Source organism: Schistocerca americana, chromosome 6, assembly GCF_021461395.2.
Source record: "Schistocerca americana isolate TAMUIC-IGC-003095 chromosome 6, iqSchAmer2.1, whole genome shotgun sequence".
NCBI classification, from domain to species: Eukaryota; Metazoa; Arthropoda; class Insecta; order Orthoptera; family Acrididae; genus Schistocerca; species Schistocerca americana.
The window spans coordinates 286,752,530-286,771,317 of NC_060124.1; the positions used below are offsets into that span (position 1 = coordinate 286,752,530).

Genomic DNA, 18,788 nt, shown 5'->3' on the forward strand with positions numbered 1-18,788 from the left:
CAGTATGGAATACTACATGGAAGTTGTGCACTATTTGCATAAAGCAATTTGAAGAAAAGAACCAGAATTGTGATAAAATCACTTCTGGAAATTGCATCACGACTATGCTGCCACTCATATCTAATGCTTGTTCATGATTTATTGGCAAAAACAAAACCATTATGTTGCCTCAACCACTGTACTCACTGGACATGGGCCCCTGCAACTTCTTTCTATTCCTGAGGCTGAAGGAAACCATGAAAGGATGTCATTTTGCCACCATTTATGAAATAAAGACAGAATTGCTGAAGGAGTTGAACACCACAGTGAAAAGTGAGTTCCGGAAGAGCTTCAAAGATTGGAAAAAGTGCTGGCATAAATGTATTATATGTGAGGGGGATTACTTTGAAGGGGACAAAGTTGATTAAATAAAGATTCTTTAAGAAAACAAAAAATCCCATTACTTTAATCACACCTCATAGACCCAATGTAGGACTAGAATTGTAATGGAAGTTCCTCTGCGGCCAGTATTTGCAACTTCCCACGGGAAAAAATTGCAAACAAAGTGCCCGTGGCAGAAACAACAATCTGAATGATCAAGACACTGACTTCTTAAGTGATGGCAGGTTTCCCACATTCATTTAATTCACAAACTACATGGCAAACCCAAAGATTGGTAAAATTATAGGAGAATGTGTATGTAAAAACACAAAATTATTTATTGAAGCACATAACTGCTCCCATAATACAGCAGACTACGTGTATGAGGAAAGCAATTTCACCTCACGAGGGACTGACTGATGTTATGCTTCCTAGAAGAAGTCGCAGAGATTTGGAATTTTTAACTGCAAAGATGTAGTGTGCTTGTGAATCTATATACATACTTGTGAAGAAAATTTTCTTGAAAGTGAGTAAAGTACCTTGATTTGGATAGATTTCTCTATTTTACTTGACTCTATGCAGTATACAACCCACTTGAATTTCCTTCATTGTCATTCCTTTGTTTTCAGCTGGGTCAACTGCTCTCATTTTTTGTGTTAAAGATCTACAAATAGCTACCTCCTGATCCCAGTCACTGTATTCTTCTCGTTTACTTCCCACAAACACATGTGACTCTTATATTATTATAATAAATTCCCCAATTAACTCCCAGCAACAAAGACGAGTATCAGCTATTTTAGAATTCAGTGCACGCAAACATTAGAAGCAATAGACTGAACAAACACAAGAGTTAGATAATTTCATGTGCCAGATTTGCTGTGTTTGCAGTTCACATACACTGTTTGCTATGTGCAGATATGCGTTCATACAGACCATAGTGTGTGAACCGCCATTTACTCTTCTAGGTTTAGTGAGATTAGAGTCAGGCTTTGAGCAGGCAGATCTGGCAAGTCCACCAGATTTTCTTTAAATCATGAAGATTGGTCCTAACTTGTGGACAGAAGCATTATGAAGTTCACAGAGAAAGGGTTGAATTTTAAAATGTTGCCATAGTTTAGTAAGCATTCTCTTGTGTTTATGTGTAAAATTTTTACCTTTTTCATTTTGCAGGGAATCCACTGTACAGGTTACGTGAAAGAGAAGTGTGCAGGTTTTTAGCAGAAGTTTTGCTGCGCCCAGCTGGGCAGTTCAACCTGCAGGACTTCATGCTGGCATGGGGACAGTGTGTTCCAGAAGGTAATATTCTCATTTAATAACGCTCTGAGTCAGTTGCTGCCAAAAATTCTTGTAACTTCTTTGTCAAAAAAAATGGGGGAGAGAAGAGAATGAGGGAGACAAGCACAATATCATGAGAAAGATAGATCTACTCACCGTATAGCCGAGATGTTGAGTCGCAGGCAGGCACAACAAAAAGACTACTGAACATGTAAGCTTTTGGTCAGACGGCCTTTTTCAGAATAGACAACATACACACACATTCATGCAAATGCAGATCACACACACATGACCAGACACAGAGAATGGACTCCGCAGTGTGTATGTTGCCTATTTCAGAAGAAGGCCTAGTGGCCAAAAGCTTAGCAATCTATCCTTTTCATAACATTGTCATTATTCCATCCTGGATTTTCCAAAGAGATAAACACAGTTTGCCTTTATAAATTTAGAAACTGCCAACATTGTAAAGAGTGTGCTTGTTGACCATTTATCTTATTATTCATTAACTCTAAATAAAGTATAAAAAAAAACTGCTCAAAAAATGTTTTACAGGGCTTGCATATTTGAAAATGTTTGTGGACTTAGGTTCAAGGGAAGCATGTGTGAAAGAATAATTAATTTGTTTAAATAAAACAGAACAATAACTAATATAAAGGCATTCTCTTCAAAAGTGAACAAAATCTGCAGCTGGGTAACATTCAGTACCACGTTACTCCTCCCCTGTGCACAGTAATAAGCTTGTATCTCCTTGTCATGCTGTCCATGTTACTGCTCAAGCCTGTTTCAATCTTAAATGACAGCTTTCCTGAGGTTGTCAAACATATGACGAGGGTTCGTCCAGTGATGTACTGTAAATTTCGAAAGGTCTCGGCTTTTGGTTGATTGTTCCTATCCCAATACTGCATAATCCTCGAATTACCCTTGACTGTGATGAGAGGCATCTGACATCTGTACATGAGACCAGCCCAAAACAAGACTGACTCGGCTCCCTGCTGAACCTGTGGCACTTCATACCTGAGGAAAGCAATGGAGAATGCAGATTTACTTTTACCCCTGTACACAAATCCACACAAGGTTGTATATATTTATTTACTGTAGTCAAAAAGTATTGAGAAAGATGTATTGGGAGATGGAGGGTGGGGGTTGAGGGATTTGGATTACGCAAGCCATGAGGTTGGTCCAAACTATTATTGAGCAGTTTATGTTGCTACAGGGTGTATACACCCCAGGACAACCGAGAATTCCGGGAAAATTGTGGGAATTTTTTCAGCCGGGAGAAAACTGGGAAAAACCCTGGAACTTTCTAGAATTCCAGGAATTTTTCAGTGTTTTAGTTTTGACTTAAATTTTTGTAGTTTTGACTGATAAGAACTGATACTCTAACAAAGAATCGCTGCAACAGAATAATATTGTAGCAATTAAACATAAACGAGAGAAAAACACCAGTATAAAACTTTTGTTGCAATGATTCAATAAGGTGTCATGCTGTCATTGTTCAGTGTGTTTTGTGTGGAGGAAATGATGATCTGATGCTTAACTGAAAATACTGGTAATTAAAATTTACTATATCTTGTAAACAAATAAATATACAGAGTTGATATTTACAGCGTTTGTCGTTTTTATGATGCACTTCTGTATGCAATGTCGATCGTTAAGATCAACCAAAGCGTTCAGATTTTAGCATTCAGGTCTTTGTTACAAAACTTGTTAATTTCACTTTAACAGTAAATCCTAAACTATTAAAGATATGATCAATATTCAAGTTTTATTGGGATCACCATGAAAATCCATAAAGGATGATAGATTGAAATAACTGTGGCTTAATTCCCTGAATTACTACAGAATTCAGTAGTTTTCATAACTGTTTCCTCCTTAGCCACAAAAGCCTTCTTCTGGGTTTCCCTATGACGGAGGTTCTAGTCTGTCTCACTCGCACACTACAGCACTTAGGCCTCAATAGACAATAGATACCTGTGAGTTTCTCCATCTTGTGGTGAATCTGCACTCTTTGTGGCATGCGGTCCTTGACGACACAGTTCGTTTCACAATTCCAGTAGGCTGACTCTTTCGGCGATATACTTAAATGTGAGCACAATGCTCGTTAACTCACAAACTGAACTGGCAGACTCATGAAGACATACATAAACTATCCGGAGAGAGAGAGAGAGAGAGAGAGAGAGAGAGAGAGTTGTAATTGTGTATGTATCTCGTCATACCCAGTCTATTGCAATTGTTGCTATTTATTTGGTTGTGCTCATTAACAGTGTGGGGTTTTTTGTCACAGGTTTAGATATTCTTATTACTATTTTTTTTTCTTAATGTGGTTGGCTTGCATTTAAAAAGATTTGTCCTAACAGTTTTACTATGCAATGAGTTTCCACCTTAACTACTGAATTGTCATGCTTTCTCACTAACTGAATTGTTTTGTTAATTTAACAGTGAAGGAGAACACTCACCAAATAGCGGAAGACTTGAGTCATCGACGTTCACACATAGAAGAGAAAGAAAACTTGCTAGCTTTCAGATGGAAGTAGTTCTTAGAATAAGTCCTTTGTCTAGATAAGAGTGCCCCCCCCCCCCCGCCCCCCCCCCCCCCTCTCTCTCTCTCTCTCTCTCTCTCTCTCTCTCTCTCTCTCTCTCTCAAATCTAAAAACACATATGATGTAACTTACCAAACGAAAGCGTTGGTATGTTGATAGACACACAAACACACACACAGAATTCAAGCTTTCACAACCAATGGTTGCTTCATCAGGAAAGAGGGAAGGGTAGGGAAAGACGAAAGGATGTGGGTTTTACGGGAGAGGGTAAGAAGTCATTCCAATCCCGGGAGCGGAAAGACTTACCTTAGGGGGAAAAAAGGACAGATATATATATATATATATATATATATATATATATATATATATATATATATATATATATATATATATATATATATATATAAAAAACAAAAACAAAGATGAGGTGACTTACCGAACAAAAGCGCTGGCAGGTCGATAGACACACAAACAAACACAAAAACACACACACAAAATTCAAGCTTTCGCAACAAACTGTTGCCTCATCAGGAAAGAGGGAAGGAGAGGGGAAGACGAAAGGAAACAGTTTGTTGCGAAAGCTTGAATTTTGTGTGTGTGTTTTTGTGTTTGTTTGTGTGTCTATCGACCTGCCAGCGCTTTTGTTCGGTAAGTCACCTCATCTTTGTTTTTGTTTTTTTTATATATAATTTTTCCCACGTGGAATGTTTCCTTCCATTATATATATATATATATATACACACACACACACACACACACACACAAATATCCATCCGCACATACACAGACACAAGCAGACATTTGTAAAGGCAAAGAGTTTGGGCAGAGATGTCAGTCGAGGCAGAAGTACAGAGGCAAAGATGTTGTTGAATGACAAGTGAGGTATGAGCGGCGGCAACTTGAAATTAGCGGAGATTGAGGCCTGGTGGGTAACAGGAAGAGAGGATATATTGAAGGGCAAGTTCCCATCTCCGGAGTTCTCATAGGTTGGTGTTGGTGGGAAGTATCCAGATAACCCGGACGGTGTAACACTGTGCCAAGATGTGCTGGCCGTGCACCAAGGCATGTTTAGCCACAGGGTGATCCTCATTACCAACAAACACTGTCTGCCTGTGTCCATTCATGCAAATGGACACTTTGTTGCTGGTCATTTCCACATACAAAGCTTCACAGTGTAGGCGGGTCAGTTGGTCAATCATGTGGGTGCTTTCACATGTGGCTCTGCCTTTGATCGTGTACACCTTCTGGGTTGCAGGACTGGAGTAGGTGGTGGTGGGAGGGTGCATGGGACAGGTTTTACACCGGGGGCGGTTACAAGGGTAGGAGCCAGACGGTAGGGAAGGTGGTTTGGGGATTTTATAGGGATGAACCAAGAGGTTACGAAGGTTAGGTGGAAGGCGGAAAGACACTCTTGGTGGAGTGGGGAGGATTTCATGAAGGATTTCATGGCACTCATTTCAGGGCAGGATTTGAGGAAGTCATATCTCTGCTGGAGAGCCACATTCAGAGTCTGGTACAGTCCCGGAAAGTATCCTGTCACAAGTGGGGCACTTTTGTGGTTCTTCTGTGGGAGGTTCTGGGTTTGAGGGAATGAGGAAGTGGCTCTGGTTATTTGCTTCTCTACCCGGTCGGGAGGGTAGTTGCGGGATGCGAGAGCTGTTTTCAGGTTGTTGGTGTAATGATTCAGGACTGGAGCAGATTCGTTTGAGCAGATTCGTTTGCCACGAAGACCTAGGCTGTAGGGAAGGGACCGTTTGATATGGAATGGGTGGCAGCTGTCATAATGGAGGTACTGTTGCTTGTTGGTGGGTTTGATGTGGACGGATGTGTGAAGCTGGCCATTGGACAGATTGAGGTCAACGTCAAGGAAAGTAGCATGGGATTTGGAGCAGGACCAGGTGAATCTGATGGAGCCAAAGGAGTTGAGGTTGGAGAGGAAATTCTGGAGTTCTTCTTCACTGTGAGTCCAGATCATGAAGATGTCATCAATAAATCTGTACCAAACTTGGGGTTGGCAGGCCTGGGTAACCGAGAAGGCTTCCTCTATGCGACCCATAAATAGGTTGGCGTACGAGGGGGCCATCCTGGTACCCATGGTTGTTCCCTTTAATTGTTGGTATGTCTGGCCTTCGAAAGTGAAGAAGTTGTGAGTCAGGATGAAGCTGGCTAAGGTAATGAGGAAAGAGGTTTTAGGTAGGGTGGCAGGTGATCGGCGTGAAAGGAAGTGCTCCATCGCAGCGAGGCCCTGGACGTGCGGAATATTTGTGTATAAGGAAGTGGCATCAATTGTTATAAGGATGGTTTCCGGGGGGTAACAGATTGGGTAAGGATTCCAGGCGTTCGAGAAAGTGGTTGGTGTCTTTGATGGAGGATGGGAGACTGCATGTAATGGGTTGAAGGTGTTGATCTACGTAGGCAGAGATACATTCTGTGGGGGCTTGGTAACCAGCTACAATGGGGCGGCCGCGATGATTGGGTTTGTGAATTTTAGGAAGTAGGTAGAAGGTAGGGGTGCGGGGTGTCGGTGGGGTCAGGAGGTTGATGGAGTCATGTGAAAGGTTTTGTAGGGGCCTCTAAGGTTCTGAGGATTCCTTGAAGCTCCACCTGGACATCAGGAAAGGGATTACCTTGGCAAACTTTGTATGTAGCGTTGTCTGAAAGCTGACGCAGTCCTTCAGCCACATACTCCCGACGATCAAGTACCACGGTCGTGGAACCCTTGTCCGCCGGAAGAATGACGATGGATTGGTCAGCCTTCAGATCACGGATAGCCTGGGCTTCAGCAGTGGTGATGTTGGGAGTGGGATTAAGGTTTTTCAAGAAGGATTGAGAGGCAAGGCTGGAAGTGAGGAATTCCTGGAAGGTTTGGAGAGGGTGATTTTGAGGAAGAGGAGGTGGGTCCCGCTGTGACGGAGGACGGAACTGTTCCAGGCAGGGTTCAATTTGGATAGTGTCTTGGATCATTAGGAGTAGGATTAGGATTATTTTTCTTCGTGACAAAGTGATATTTCCAGCAGAGAGTACGAGTGTAGGACAGTAAATCTTTGACGAGCGCTGTTTGGCTGAATCTGGGAGTAGGGCTGAAGGTGGGGCCTTTGGCACAATATATTTTTATTGACGTTTTAGCACCCATATTATTAAACAGTAAATTAATGCTAGAATTATTTTTCAGCGTCTTTGTTGGAGAGTGCATTCCTCAGGTAGGAGTGCAGCCTTTGTCTTGCAACAGATAGGTACAATGCAGTGTCATCATTTCTAAGAATTTAGTATAATATTTTACCAGTGTATGATACTTATTAATATTTCTCATTGTTGTGAAAATAGTACAGGATCCATGATACATTTCAGTGAAGAAACGTGTAAAACTGTGTGGAAGGAAACAGTTTTCATTTTTAGATACTGTATTTTCTGTAATTTTCTTTTTCAAAGGTATGGAGACAAAAGTGGAATACCTTGATGGAATAGCTCTGATGCAGAAGGATTGCAAACCAGAAGTTATTTGGCATTTTCCTGAAGTTGATCTGCCTGAGGACATAAATGAAAGATTTCGTATTCTGTTTCAAACTCGAGAGAGGTGGATACTGAATGAAATATATCCATACATTGAGTAAGTTCGAAAAATATGTTAATATGAATATTTTTATGTTATTAATATACTTGATATTGCCGGAAGTTGTGTAGACTATAGAACTCTGCTAGATAAACAGAAGCATTTAACAATTCTTGCACCTCTTTGACATGGGACGTCTTTTGCCTTCATATAAAAGAGTAGAGAGTTATAGTGAGAACCTGCACTGCAGTATGAGACATATCACAAGCTTCAGTTGTGTGTCCTCCACTGTTCCTCACTTTATAAATGAGCTTCCAAATCTTCAAAGAAATGTTAAAAAATTTAATGTTTATTAATGACCCAAGGACATTAGTCAGAGACCCAAAACTCGGTCATATCAAATACATCTCAGGCAATAGCACTACAGGCCTATAACTGACTCACAGGACGTCTTAACCCTCTGATTGTAGCAGACATGCTTGCTACTTGCCACGCTGACTGCTGTGCCATTGTCAGTAATCCACCTACTTGCTCCCTAAGTGCGCCGGGTTGGGATGCTACCGGTAGCCTTGTTACTCGAGCTTCCTGCTTTGCCCTGTTGTGACAAAGACAGCTGGGATATTTTTACTTCCCATCTTCTTTTGCCACCTGTCTCCTTAAAATTGCTTAGTTTTATGTATGTAATTGATTTTCTAATTTATTTTGACTATTCCTAGTTTAGTAACTTTTTTCATAGGGTGAAATCGGTAATTGTTTCGTAACTTAAATTCTATTATTGACTTATAGACAAATATAAATTCTGTACTAATTATAAACATTTGGAGGAGCAACTACTAGTATTCTTGAAGGATCTGTTTGGCTCTATTTGAAAACATGTTAGCAAAGTCAGCCCTTAATTAATTTCAAAGTAATTAACAGTTTTGTCAAAAGTATTGTTTGTGTAACTACACATGTTAATTTCATTATTTAAAAAAATAATTGGGCTTAACGCTTGTAGCAGAAGAAATTGTTAAAAAGAAACAATTTTTTGATGTATTCAGGTAATTTAATGAGTTAAGTTTTAATTGTAATTTCTGCAAATTAATCTTCGAACAATATGTAGTTTCAGCACCTACTGTTACCTAAGTAGTTCAGTGTTCTTTGCTATTAGTCCTCAGTATCCATTGTTCTCCTTGAATTACTCATGGCACTAACTTGAGAAAGATTAAAACAAGCCTTAGCTTACTTTAGATGTTCTTGTAAATCAAAACATCCTATTATAATGTTTATAAGTGAAAGGGATAAATTGACTATGTCATGTTATCATACTGCATTTATTGTGAACGACAGTAAGAACACATTGTCTTCTTTGTTTATCAACCTCTTTTTCCACAGTTGCAGGTATACGAATTACATAGGCTAATTACAATCTTTCGCAACTGTAATGAAAGTATTATTAAGACCCTATTATGATATATCTGGAAACCAATACCTGTTGAGACATGGGCGAATTTGTCGTATTCCCGTCTGCCTATTATGTAGAAGTAGATATTGTAGGCAGTGCTGCTTGTTGTTACCAAGTATCCTGATGTGTTCTTCAGCCATTTTTTACAGTGAATCATGCACTCTTTCAAATACACTCCTGGAAATTGAAATAAGAACACTGTGAATTCATTGTCCCAGGAAGGGGAAACTTTATTGACACATTCCTGGGGTCAGATACATCACATGATCACACTGACAGAACCACAGGCACATAGACACAGGCAACAGAGCATGCACAATGTCGGCACTAGTACAGTGTATATCCACCTTTCGCAGCAATGCAGGCTGCTATTCTCCCATGGAGACGATCGTAGAGATGCTGGATGTAGTCCTGTGGAACGGCTTGCCATGCCATTTCCACCTGGCGCCTCAGTTGGACCAGCGTTCGTGCTGGACGTGCAGACCGCGTGAGACGACGCTTCATCCAGTCCCAAACATGCTCAATGGGGGACAGATCCGGAGATCTTGCTGGCCAGGGTAGTTGACTTACACCTTCTAGAGCACGTTGGGTGGCACGGGATACATGCGGACGTGCATTGTCCTGTTGGAACAGCAAGTTCCCTTGCCGGTCTAGGAATGGTAGAACGATGGGTTCGATGACGGTTTGGATGTACCGTGCACTATTCAGTGTCCCCTCGACGATCACCAGTGGTGTACGGCCAGTGTAGGAGCTCGCTCCCCACACCATGATGCCGGGTGTTGGCCCTGTGTGCCTCGGTTGTATGCAGTCCTGATTGTGGCGCTCACCTGCACGGCGCCAAACACGCATACGACCATCATTGGCACCAAGGCAGAAGCGACTCTCATCGCTGAAGACGACACGTCTCCATTCGTCCCTCCATTCACGCCTGTCGCAACACCACTGGAGGCGGGCTGCACGATGTTGGGGCGTGAGCGGAAGACGGCCTAACGGTGTGCGGGACCGTAGCCCAGCTTCATGGAGACGGTTGCGAATGGTCCTCGCCGATACCCCAGGAGCAACAGTGTCCCTAATTTGCTGGGAAGTGGCGGTGCGGTCCCCTACGGCACTGCGTAGGATCCTACGGTCTTGGCGTGCATCCGTGCGTCGCTGCGGTCCGGTCCCAGGTCGACGGGCACGTGCACCTTCCGCCGACCACTGGCGACAACATCGATGTACTGTGGAGACCTCACGCCCCACGTGTTGAGCAATTCGGCGGTGCGCCCACCCGGCCTCCCGCATGCCCACTATACGCCCTCGCTCAAAGTCCGTCAACTGCACATACGGTTCACGTCCACGCTGTCGCGGCATGCTACCAGAGTTAAAGACTGCGATGGAGCTCCGTATGCCACGGCAAACTGGCTGACACTGACGGCGGCGGTGCACAAATGCTGCGCAGCTAGCGCCATTCGACGGCCAACACCGCGGTTCCTGGTGTGTCCGCTGTGCCGTGCGTGTGATCATTGCTTGTACAGCCCTCTCGCAGTGTCCGGAGCAAGTATGGTGGGTCTGACACACCGGTGTCAATGTGTTCTTTTTTCCATTTCCAGGAGTGTACATCTGGTTCTATTTAGACTTGTCACATGCTTTGGTCATGTGCTCCTGTATAAACGTCTGTGCAGCGTTGATGGGTTTGGCATAGCTTTTATATGTCCTCATAGCCAGAAATCCAGTGGATTCAGGACCAGTGTATGGAGAGGCCATGCAACCAGACCACCTATACCAATCCATCACCCTTGAAACTTTGCAGTGAGGAACTGTCACAAGATCTGTAGAAAATTGGATGGTGTCCAGTAGTGCATAAACCACAATCGTTGTCTTTCTGCAAGGGTAACATTCTCCAGTAGCAGTGGTACTTCATTACAGAAATATGTGATGCACAGCACCTGTTAATCTGTTTGGTAAAGTGTAAGGCCCTATGAGTCTGTCACTGACAATTCCTGCCCATACATTAATACCTCCATGATTGATTTAGGATTTGCATCTCTTGTGATGGCCTACACCACTGAATACTGCACATTACTTGGCACAAGTAAAGCAGCCCAATACTGGACAGATAAGGGTTTCTGAAATATAATTAAAGGAACTATTCTAATTTTGACCACTCTCACCTCCTATAGAAATATGAGACACTTTTTTTAAACACCCTGTATCAGTAGCTGTTTACCTTCTTCTTGGTGGGAATATTGTATCATTATTTTGTGCATGACCAGCTGCTTCATAGTTCGCAATGTTCACTACTAACTTTCCTTTTGAAATCTTCATCCCTTCTATGTGCCATATAATATTATCATAAATAATCACAGTGTGTTACATGTCAAGAGACACCACAGCTTTTTTCAGTATTGCATGGATGGTTCAGCTGTTCCTACAACAAATATATCACCACAATGTGTTGTGTTTGGAATACACAGTACATTTTCATACAGTACCAGTACCTCAGTACTAACAAGAAGTAGGACATGTGTGCCCATGAATTCAGTTTGTCTTCTTTTGATCCTAGGAACCCACCATCTCTGCCTTCACCCTTCAAAGCATACAGCATGTGAGGTATGTCCACAAAGTAAGTTCCGTTTGGTTATAAAAACAAACATGTGCAGATACAGAAAAAACTCTTTATTTCACAAAAATCTTCAACTGTTAAACTACTTTTCTACATAGCTTTCGAAATTTTGTAGGCACTTGTCATAGCGTGGCACAAGTGTTTGTATGCCTTCTTCATAGAAGGTTGCTGTCTGTGTATTTAACCATGTGGTAACATTATTTCAGCTCATCATCATCGCTGAAGTGTTGCCCGCCAAGGACAGATTTTAGGTGTAAGAGAAGATGAAAGTCGCTAGGAGCGAGGTCTGGGCTGTACGCCGATGATCAACTGCGTCCTAGTGAAATTCCCGTAAGAGTTGTTTGGTCACATTCGCTGTGTGAGGTTGGGCGTTATCGTGGAAAAAAATTACACCTTTTGACAGTAATCCTTGGTGCTTGTTCTGTATTGCATGGTGCAATTTCTTAATGGTCTTGCGGTAACCATGGGCATTGATTGTTTGGCCTCCTGGTAAGAAATCATCCAGCAGAATGCTTGTCCTGCTGGAACAGGGCATTTTCCCTGATAGACTGAAATATGCTATTGTTATACCTTTACATAAAAATGGGGATAGATCTGATGTCAACAATTACCGTCCAATCTCCCTTCTAACAGCTTTATCCAAAATTTTTGAGAAAGTAATGTATTCAAGAGTAGCTTCACACATCTGTAAAAATGAAGTACTAACAAAATGTCAGTTTGGTTTCGAGAAAGGTTTTTCAACAGAAAATGCCATATATGCTTTCACCAATCAAATTTTGAATGATCTGAATAACCGAACACCACCCATTGGGATTTTTTGTGATCTCTCAAAGGCTTTTGATTGTGTGAATCATGAAATTCTGCTAGACAAGCTCAAGTATTGTGGCATGAGTGGGACAGTGCACAAATGGTTTAATTCGTACCTAACTGGAAGAGTGCAGAAAGTTGAAATAAGCAGTTCTCATAATATGCAAAGATCAACACATTCCTCAAACTGGGGAACTATCAAGAATGGGGTTCCACAAGGGTCAGTCTTGGGTCCTTTGTTGTTCTTAATATATATTAATGATTTGCCATTCTATATTCATGAAGAGGCAAAGTTAGTTCTCTTTGCTGATGATACAAGTATAGTAATCACACCTGACAAACAAGAATTAACTGATGAAATTGTCAATAATGTCTTTCAGAACATTACTAAGTGGTTCCTTGTAAACGGACTCTCACTGAATTTTGATAAGACACAGTACATACAGTTCCGTACAGTAAATGGTATGACGCCATTAATAAATATAGACCTTAATCAGAAGCATATAGCTAAGGTAGAATATTCCAAATTTTTAGGTGTGTCCATTGATGAGAGATTAAATTGGAAGAAACACATTGATGATCTGCTGAAACGTTTGAGTTCAGCTACTTATGCAATAAGGGTAATTGCAAATTTTGGTGATAAACATCTTAGTAAATTAGCTTACTACGCCTATTTTCACTCATTGCTTTCATATGGCATCATATTTTGGGGTAATTCATCACTGAGGAATAAAGTATTTATTGCACAAAAGCGTGTAATCAGAATAATAGCTGGAGTCCACCCAAGATCATCCTGCAGACATTTATTTAAGGATCTAGGGATATTCACAGTAGCTTCTCAGTATATATACTCTCTTATGAAATTTGTTATTAACAACCAAACCCAATTCAAAAGTAATAGCAGTGTGCATAACTACAATACTAGGAGAAAGGATGATCTTCACTATTCAAGATTAAATCTAACTTTGGCACAGAAAGGGATGAATTATACTGCCACTAAAGTCTTTGGTCACTTACCAAATAGTATCAAAAGTCTGACAGATAACCAACAAGTATTTAAGAAGAAATTAAAAGAATTTCTGAATGACAACTCCTTCTACTCCATAGAGGAATTTTTAGATATAAATTAAGAAAAAAACAAACAAAAATTATAAAAAATAATAATAAAATAACACAAAAAAATAAAAAAAGTTGTTATATTAACTAAAGTGTGTTGTTAAATTAACTTAATTATGTCATGTATTGGAAAATTTGACTCGTTCCACATCATTACGAAATATCGTATTCATGATCCATGGAACTAGTATTAATCTAATCTAATCTGAGCAGGAAGTTATTGCAAACGTAATTGTCGACGCGCTCAGTAGCTAACAGCATTGAGACAATTTCTGTACAAGTTTGTAGAGTTTCTCGTGCATGGTTATAAAATAACGACGGTTTTGGAAAACTGTATACTGTGTGGGATGATTTCGGACAATGCCAAGAATGTATAAGAGCAGGAGAAGAGCTACAGTACAGTGTAATTATGACCCGGAACTTTTAGATAAAGCTGTTTGTGATATTCAGAGTGGTAAATTATCTCACAGAAAAGTGTGTGGTTTGTATGGTATACCTAAATCAACCCTACAAAATAAAGTGCAGGAAGCACATCTGAAAAAAATGGGAGGGCAGCCAGTGCTAAATAAAGAATAAGAAGAAATGTTGAAGCAAGGTATCTTGAGGGCTGCACATTGGGGATTTCCCTTGACTAAATTGGGTATTAAACATTTAGCTAAAGGCTCCCTTGATAAATCTGGCCGAAAAGAGAAGAAATTTCGTAATAATTTGCCAGGAGAAGAATGGTTGCATTTATTCTTCAAACTACAGTCAGAAGATCTTTTCGTTCGCTTAGGCGAAAATATTAAACAAGCTCGTGCAGAAGTGAACAAAGAGACTGTTAAGATGTGTTTCTCCAATATCAAGGCAAAGCTGGAAAATCCTCCCGCCTAGCAACATGATCAAATATGATGAAACCATCATTCCGTATCACTTATTTGTAACAAAGGACTACCTTAAAATGTGTAAAATGTCACCAAAATCAAATAAAAAGCATGTAGAATTAAAAAAAAAAGGCAGTAACTGTCCGAATTCACCCTCTATATACTGTAACTTCGGTCAGAGGTTTAAAAAACACGTGTGTCTGAAATCGCCCCAATACATGGGGGTGACTTCAGACACTTTGTTTAACTGCCTCAGATAAATATTCCTACACATACACTTTCTGGTTCTGGGATATTTTATTCGTTACGCACACATACCCTGCCACTTCCATAACAATGAATTGAATCTAACAATATATACGGAAGTTACAATCAAAATGACGACAAAACCGTCCAAAGTCACCCTGTTTGACGGTATCCAATGTGAGCAAAGTTTCCAGATTTCAGTTTTTCAGTAACAATTTCATGAATTTGTGATCGTGAGATTTTTGGAACTTTCATAGCAAGGGCACTAAGTCTAAACTTACAGTTGTGCTTAATCTCTTCAATTGTGTGAACCAGTTCATCAGTAACCACAGACGGGCATCCACTTCGTTCTTCATCGTGCACTTGATCATGTCCTTCATTGAGCAGTCTGGACTTGTCTTCTAACCATTGAATCACTCATAGCATTTTGTCCGTAAACCTCGCAGATTTGCCGATGAATTTCCTTTGGTTTGACTTTCTTTGCGTTTAGAAAACAAATCGCAGATCTGATTTCAAACGTGGCGGCATTTTCAATTGTTTCTGACATTATAAAGAAGCACTACAAAGCACACATCGGCAGCAGCGCCCTGAAAATCACGTACGTGCCTTCTCCTTGACTCAGGGTAACTGCCGCGCCTGCTCGGAACTGCGATCGTAGCACTGCCGCAGATAGAAATAGAAACGGAGCTTACTTTGTGGACAACCCTCGTATTTACAGACATTGTTCTGCTGGAGGCAAGCTTGAAACTTGTGTTGCATTATTGGCAAGAAAAAATTGTTGTGGAAAGGAGGATTTGTCATGTTATTCATTATTTAATATGTCAGACATTTTATCAACATACGTATTTTTACATTGCAGATTTACTGAAATAATTGCTGTGTTTTAATTCATACATTCAGAATTGTCACTTTTGGAAACCAAGTGAGATGCTCGGTAATTCCACTATTTCCCAATCTTTGATCCCACAAAAAATTCACAGTCTCACATATTTCTCCTTGTACCTGATGGCATAAGAGCAGGAAACCAGTTTGTAAAATAATAAACATTATACACTGGAGAGCCAAAGAAACTGGTACATCTGTCTAATATGGTGTAGGGCCTCTGCGAGCACACAAAAGTGCCGCAACATGACATGGCATGGACTCAACTAATGTCTGAAATAGTGCTGGAGGGAATAGACGCCATGAATCCTGCAGAGCTGTCCATAAATGCGAAAGAGTATGAGGGTGTAGATATCTCTTCTGAACAGCACATCGTGAGACATCCCAGGTATGCTCAGTAATGTTCATGTCTGTGGAGTCTGGTGACCAGCGGAAGTATTTAAACTCAGAAGAGTTTTCCTGAAGCCACTCTGTAGCGATTCTGGACGTGTGGAGTGTCACTTTGTCCTGCTGGAATTGTGCAAGTCAGTCGGAATGGACATGAATGGGACGCAGGTGATCAGACAAGATGATTACGTACATGTCACCTGTCAGAGTCATATCGAGACGTATCGGGGTTCCCATATCACTCGATCTGCACACACCCCACACCATTACAGAGCCTCCACCAACTTGAACAGTCCGCTGCTGACGTGCAGGGTCCGTGGGTTCATGAGGTTGCCTCCATACCGAACATGTCTATCTGCTTGATAAAATTTGAAACGAGACTCATCTGACCAGGCAACATGTTTCCAGTAATCAAAAGTCCAATGTTGGTGTTGACAGGCACAGGTGAGACATAAAGCTTTGTGTCATGAAGTCATCAAGGGTACGCGAATGGTCCGTCAGCTCCAAAAGCCCATATCGATGATGCTTCATTGAAAGATTCACGAGCTGACACTTGATGGACCAGCATTGAAATATGCAGCAGTTTATGGAAGGGTTGCACTTCTGAACGATTCTCTTTAGTCATGGTTGGTCCCGTTCTGAATCTTTTTCCGACCGCAGCAGTGTCTGAGATTTGATGTTTTACCAGATTCTTGATATTCATGGTACACTCATGATGCTCTGTCCCATCGCTCATGCGCCGACTATAATGCCATGTGCAAACTCACTTAAATCTTGATAACCTGCAATTGCAGCAGCAGTAACTGATCTAACAACTGCACCAGACATTTGTATTGTATAGGCATTTCCGACTGCAGCACCGTATACTGTATTCTGCCTGTTTACAAATCTCTATTTGAATACACATGCCTATACCAGTTTCTTTGGTGCTTCAGTGTAGAATATTACACCAGCATTGTGTGTTTTTTTTATTCATATTGTAGTAAGAACCAACAGGATAGTCAGTTAATGCAAGAACAAAATGGTAGTGGACTGAATTCCAGTTGAGCAGAAATTAATGTGAAAAGTCAGTTGGTAGTGGTCAAGGGAATATTATTTATTGCTATCGTGGAAACATTATTCAACTATTGTGATTTTATACATGAAATTTTTTCATGTGGAACATTGTCCCAAAAGCAAGAGCTTCATCATTAATTTGGTAAAGACATTCAGCAAAGACATTAGCTGTAAGTAACGGAAAACAAAAAAATATCTTTTTCCAACACAAAATAGCGAACTTGGATTCATATAAGAGGACATTCACAGTCAGTGAGCATAGAATGCTAAAAGCCTGAGTATCTCGTTATTCTCTGCAGCCCATGGAGAGTGACAAAGGTGATGAGCACTGGAAACCTAGTTCTTTGGATGGATGGTAAAGAACAAGAAGACATCATCCTTACCACTCCAAAGACTGCTTTGGTTCATGTTTCTACACTAATCTTTCTCTATGCAAGCCTCTTCATATCTGCGTAACTACTGCACCTTTCACTCACTTGCTTGCTATACTCAAGCCTTGATTTTTAAACCAAGATAACGCATAAAACTTAACACCCTCATTGAGAGAAAAACTTCATTACTATTGGTTACAATAAATCTGTACACTCAACTAGTGAAAAAAGATGAAGACATTTTATGGTGATGGCGATTCTCAAAGCATATAACAACCTCCATGTGTTACAAATTGACACTGCTTTCTGTGTGAATACATAAAAGGGATAAAAGGGACTGTGTGTAAAAACAATGTATGCATCTCAGGGGAGCTGAAGCAAAACTGTAATATTTCTAAATATTTCTCATTTTAACCAAAGCATGTGTGTTTTTACATATGTATTATTTTGAATTAAGTGCACTATTATTTCACAAAATAAGTTTTTCAAAACACTTCATTAAAAAATTAAAAGTTTCTTAACAAATTGCCCTAATTGTATTTTGTTATCTTTGTTTTAGGCGTGTTGCAACAGAAAAAATGAATGTAAACGCTGTGCTTACCAAGCATGCGAGGGCTTCAACTGTTGGTGGTGTTAAGTGTTACAGTGCTAAACATGCTAAATGAAATTCATTGTGACCACAAGAAAGAAAAGTCCATGTTTGTGACACACAGTATTTCATTTTGATTGAACCAGAATTCGGTAGTGTCAATTGGTAGGCCACTTTATCTTGTCGCTGTCATGTGATGTGCCCAGTAGTTTGTGTATTTAAATTTGTGCGCTATTATGAAGGGGTGTGATTGTATACAGTTGATTCATCTAGCACAAACAGGAAAAGCCAATGTAGAAGCCTTCATTCTGAATAACTACATATTACAAAAATAGTGGAGAAAGCATATAATTTTCTTTTAAATACTTTGTCTGTGATAATTTGTATTTTGTATACTTAAGTAATAAAAAAATATGTAAGAATAGAGCTAATTAGTGGCACACTAATCACTATCAGTTCTTCCATTATGATGACTGTCATCCTGCACACCTAGTACAAAAATTGATCTCTCATGCCATTTCTCCTCATACACCTAACAAACAAATTGTCATTGCCAACCATCCAGTGTTCAGTACTCCAGGTATGATCCTAATCCTTCAACAGGACTTTGACGAACTCTTTCCCTGCTACAGAAGAAATTTATTCACAGTTGCGAATACCCTAGACTTCAGCTGCACAATTTATTCGTGACATGAAAATT

General features: G+C 40.4%; 1 protein-coding gene across 2 annotated transcripts in view; it reads left to right on the plus strand.

The window, feature by feature from the left end:
- LOC124619535 (sister chromatid cohesion protein DCC1) overlaps nucleotides 1-18,514 on the plus strand; it is a 105,868-nt gene extending 87,354 nt beyond the window's left edge. For both annotated transcript variants that reach the window (XM_047145995.1, XM_047145996.1), the window contains 3 exons: nucleotides 1,531-1,656; nucleotides 7,605-7,782; nucleotides 18,059-18,514. In XM_047145995.1, coding sequence (XP_047001951.1) covers nucleotides 1,531-1,656; nucleotides 7,605-7,782; nucleotides 18,059-18,164 — 410 coding nt within the window. In that variant the 3' untranslated portion in view covers nucleotides 18,165-18,514. The remainder of the gene's footprint in view (nucleotides 1-1,530; nucleotides 1,657-7,604; nucleotides 7,783-18,058) is intronic.
- The last annotated feature ends 274 nt before the right edge of the window (nucleotides 18,515-18,788 follow it).